Source organism: Populus trichocarpa, chromosome 7 (assembly GCF_000002775.5).
Source record: "Populus trichocarpa isolate Nisqually-1 chromosome 7, P.trichocarpa_v4.1, whole genome shotgun sequence".
In the NCBI taxonomy this organism is placed as follows: Eukaryota; Viridiplantae; Streptophyta; class Magnoliopsida; order Malpighiales; family Salicaceae; genus Populus; species Populus trichocarpa.
Genome location: NC_037291.2, coordinates 7,069,504 through 7,074,359, shown reverse-complemented (window position 1 = coordinate 7,074,359; position 4,856 = coordinate 7,069,504). Strand labels below are relative to the sequence as shown.

Sequence of the window (4,856 nt, the reverse complement as noted above, 5' to 3'; positions counted from 1 at the left end):
GGGTTAAAAGCGGTAGATAGCTTGGTTCCTATAGGCCGTGGTCAACGAGAACTTATAATTGGGGACCGACAAACTGGAAAAACAGCTATTGCTATCGATACCATATTAAATCAAAAGCAAATGAACTCAAGGGCCACCTCTGAGAGTGAGAAATTGTATTGTGTCTATGTAGCGATTGGACAGAAACGTTCAACTGTGGCACAATTAGTTCAAATTCTTTCAGAAGCGAATGCTTTGGAATATTCCATTCTTGTAGCAGCCACCGCTTCGGATCCTGCTCCTCTGCAATTTCTGGCCCCATATTCTGGCTGTGCCATGGGAGAATATTTCCGTGATAATGGAATGCACGCATTAATAATCTATGATGATCTTAGTAAACAGGCCGTCGCTTATCGACAAATGTCTCTTCTATTACGAAGACCACCTGGTCGTGAAGCTTATCCAGGAGATGTTTTTTATTTGCATTCACGTCTCTTAGAAAGAGCAGCTAAACGATCGGACCAGACAGGTGCAGGGAGCTTGACCGCCTTACCAGTCATTGAAACACAAGCTGGAGACGTATCGGCTTATATTCCTACAAATGTAATTTCCATTACTGATGGACAAATCTGTTTAGAAACAGAACTCTTTTATCGCGGAATTAGACCTGCTATTAACGTCGGCTTATCTGTCAGTCGCGTCGGGTCTGCTGCTCAGTTAAAAGCTATGAAAAAAGTATGCGGAAGTTTAAAACTAGAATTGGCACAATATCGAGAAGTCGCTGCCTTTGCTCAATTTGGATCAGACCTTGATCCTGCAACTCAAGCATTACTCAATAGAGGAGCAAGGCTCACAGAAGTACTAAAACAACCACAATATACACCACTACCAATTGAAAAAGAAATTCTAGTCATTTATGCTGCTGTCAATGGATTCTGTGATCGAATGCCACTAGACAGAATTAGTCAATATGAAAGAATCATTACAAATAGTATCAAACCAGAATTACTAGAAGAACTCAAAAGTGGGTTAACTGACGAAAAAAAAAGAGAACTAGATACCTTTCTACAAGAAAGTGCGTTGACTTTAATATAATATAATATGATGATGATAAAACGCTATTCTCTTTCTTTTATTTTTTCTCTCCTGGGTAGTTTCCTAGGCTCTTGCCTTGGACGTTTTCTAGGATCAGAAGGAACCGCTATAATGAGCACTCAAAAGTGGATGCTGTTTTTCTTTGTTCTTTTAGTCGGTCTCTCTTTAATTTCTCGAATTCTGCTTTCAAAAAAAAGAAAGGGAAGTAGAATTCTTTTTTTCTTCATTTTGCTTTTTCTGACTAGTTTATGTTCCCTCTTTCGCTTCTTCATCTTGGACTGGATTGTCGCCGGTCTGACAACAGCCGTATCCACTTTTATCTGGAATGTATCTTCTGAAAGTGGGGAGGAATCTAGGCAATTGAGCCTTCCTGCTCTCGAATCAGAATCCACTTCTGAGTCCATTCATACCTTTAGAGCAGGTGCGGAAAACGAAGCTACCATCTATCATCGTATTCGCCTTCTCGAGGGCCAACAGTACTTCAACGTACCTCCTCAGCTTCACCCCGGTGATTACGAACGGCTTGTGCGCGAGCATTTTGATCAAGCGGTCAACGTTGACCATTTTTTTCAAATATGGGACAGAGATCGAATTGAGGGTCTTGGAAAATAAGGGCCTATTAGAAACTTTTCAATCTAATGATTCAGGAACCGAATATCGCGAGAATAATGGAAGTCTCGCCATATGAAAATATAAGGCAGGAAGCCGACGCCTTCATTCAAGCGAAGGTTGCCTCCGTAGATAATCCCGGGGATGCTGTTCAGCGCAAGCACATAGAGAGGAAGCTGAATTCCTTTCTGCAAGAGTTAACTCAACACCAACGCCAGTCCTCCATTTATAGGAAATTCTATAAGCATTTCACTAATGAAGACCTACGTCGCTTGTGTGGCCTGCCTTTACCGTGAAATAAACGGCGCTGGTCCTTTTTTAATGGCCAATGCCTGGGGTTTGGAAGCTTCTAGGCGAGGGGAGAGCGGGCGAGTGGGTCCTTTCTACCAGATTACTTTACTAGCTGGAATTCATTCAAAAAGAGTACAGGAACTGGTTTAACAAAAGGGGTCTTCGAACTACAGTGATCTGATACCTGGCTCTCTTGGTATGAAGAGTAGGTTATGTAGGCAATAACTTTCATAGGTTGTTTCGATCGCAAATGGCCAAATAAAGGTATTCCTGTAGCATTTGGGGTTATGGATGCTGACTTTATAGCGGGTAGTGTGGGATCCGTAGTCGGGGAGAAAATCACCCGTTTGATTGAGTACGCTAACAATCCATTTTGACCTCTTATTCTAGCTTCCGGGGGGGCACGCATGCAAGAAGGAAGTTTGAGCTTGATACAAATGGCAAAATCCTTCGCTGCCGCAATTGACCGCGTCTCTCTGCCTGTCTTCCTTTCTCAGGACCACACTTCATCACCAACCTCAAACTCCTGCGCTCTCCAGCGTGGCTTTACATTTCTATCCTTGCTTTGCTTCCCCTCACGCACCTCTGCGTGCAGTCGACCCTAGCAAAGTCATTGATATCCAAGCAGTTTTCCTCTTATCTTATTCCGGGCGGAGCCAACTCTTTCATTCCTCTGGTCTTCCAGGCGATCTCTCAGTGCTTCTATTCACCGAGTTTGGATAAGCAAACTCAGCTGTTGCCACCTCCCAGCGTCTCGGCTTGCCGTTTACCAGGCTCCTCAACAAATCACCAACCATCTCGATCTAACCATCCCTTTGTGGGTGGCGTTACTGAAGCGCAAGCCGGTTCCCTCCTCCATAACGTCCTCCAGAAATGACTCATGAATTTATTGTCTCGATCGGACGTTATGCTAACCGGAACTCCGTGGTTTCTCACTACTTCCTTTCAGAAAGAATAATACGAAAAACGGGAGCCCTGGTTCTAAGAGAATCTATCAACCACCACAAAGACCCAATAGACGCTGCTTTTATGCAGAAAAAAACATGAATACGAAAATTAATAACATTACGTAATTTATAGGGCTGTTCGCCTTAGAAGAAGCCCGGCTCCCGTTCTTTCTATACTAATAAAATAGTCAGGCGATAAGACTAAGACGACGCGGAACATAATTAGGCCCTTAGCCCCGGTCCATGGGGAAGGTCTAAAGGCTAACATCTCATGCGCGGCCAAGTCTACTACCTTAGAGCCATAGAAGCCTTTGCTTAACCATGGCTACCGACGAGGGCTTTCGGCGACCAGGCGAGCAGCTCCTCTATAAAAGGCTATGCTATAAAGCTTCCAAGGGCTCAACTATACTCAGCTATAGATCTTTAGTTATAAGGGCTCACCATGCTATCTCAGTCTAAGGAATTTTGGGAAAAACGTATTAAATGGTAAGGTAAACAATGGTTGGTTATCTTATGCTATAAGATAGCGCTACCTTGATCTAATGCTATTCCTTACTAAAGGCGAACGCTCATGCTACCATGGTAGTAAGGAAAGTACTATAGATCTTCGCCCACCATCACCATGAATTATGGGACGCTGGTCTGCCGAGCATGATCAGCCACACTGAGACTAAGACCGAAATCGAATTCGAATCGAAGACCACAATCACTCCTCTTTTTCTGCTTCTGCTAGGATTTTGTCCTGATAGCGCCGTGCTTGTTCAAGAAAGAGTTCCTTTGACGGAGAGAAAGACTCCGGGGCTAGATAGTCACTGGCCTATCGCCTTGAGCCTGAAGACTATCAATTCCTTTTTTAAGTAAAGAAAGACGGAGCACTCGCGGCACACAGACCATATCCTATCCAGTGAGTAGGCGGGGACATGATGAAGTCTTCAGGTCATGAGCCTGATGATTTTCCTCTACCCCGCTTTGAACATTCTCCTTTATATAGAGAGAGACACTGAACCCCAACCCATTAAAAAAAGTGCCACATCAATTCGATTTCACAGCACCCAGCTTAAAGACATCTCGATATCGGATTTCCAATGGTCCTTTGAACGGTCAGCAAAGCAAAGTACGCCATAACTTAACTATAGGGTCCATGTTCATGATTTGAGAGAGTATGGACATCTGTCAAAGATGCCAGGGAGGGGAGGGTGAAAAAAGGCACTAGTAAGGTCGGTATATAAAGCGTCTTTCCTCTTCGTTGACTTGGACAACTGCTTTTCAAGAGGGTGGCATGGAAGAGGTTTAAAAGAAAGACCCGGAATCGGAATCTAAGCCGAAGTGAACCTTTCCTTCAAAGCCTTGAGACTGTGCCCTGGATGCTTAGAGAAGAGGCGAAGGAAAGAACCCGTCGTCTTCGGAAGTAAGGAGATGGTGGACTGCTTATGAATCAAGAGGAGCAGGCTAACTCTAAGGCCTTTCCCTAGGGTGGAAGTCAACAACAGAAACTATCTTCATTGGATCTAGTTAGCCGGTTCCAACTTTTGCCTTTAGTTCGATCTCTGCCACCGGTGTAAGCCTATCCACTCTTACTGTGAGAGTTTCCGGTGTGCTAGAGCAGAGAATGCGCTGTGAGGAAGAAAAGGCCTCTTTGGCAACTATGGAATACGGTATTCACGAATCAACTGCTATTTATTGAAGGCCGGGACGAAGCCAATCACACATTTCTACTTTCGACCAGGTAAAGATATCCACATCTGAGGAAGAGCAGGGATAATCGTAGACTAAGAAGAGAGGACGCAAACACATTCATTGAATTGGACAACTTTGTTAGCAAGAAGCGGTTAGCCGTACTCAGTTCCAGGCACGCTTTCCTGATTCGTGAACAGGGGATGAGAATGTCAAACCTTTTCTTGCAAACACCTCTTCTTCTATCCCTTAAGCCGTACG

General features: G+C 44.2%; 1 protein-coding gene across 1 annotated transcript in view; it reads left to right on the top strand.

The window, feature by feature from the left end:
* Nucleotides 1–2,237, top strand: part of LOC127905543 (ATP synthase subunit alpha, mitochondrial) — a 2,797-nt gene extending 560 nt beyond the window's left edge. The window contains exon 1 of the mRNA XM_052454457.1: nucleotides 1–2,237. This exon is cut by the window's left edge and continues 560 nt beyond it. Coding sequence (XP_052310417.1) covers nucleotides 1–1,074 — 1,074 coding nt within the window. The 3' untranslated portion in view covers nucleotides 1,075–2,237.
* Nucleotides 2,238–4,856: the final 2,619 nt, after the last annotated feature.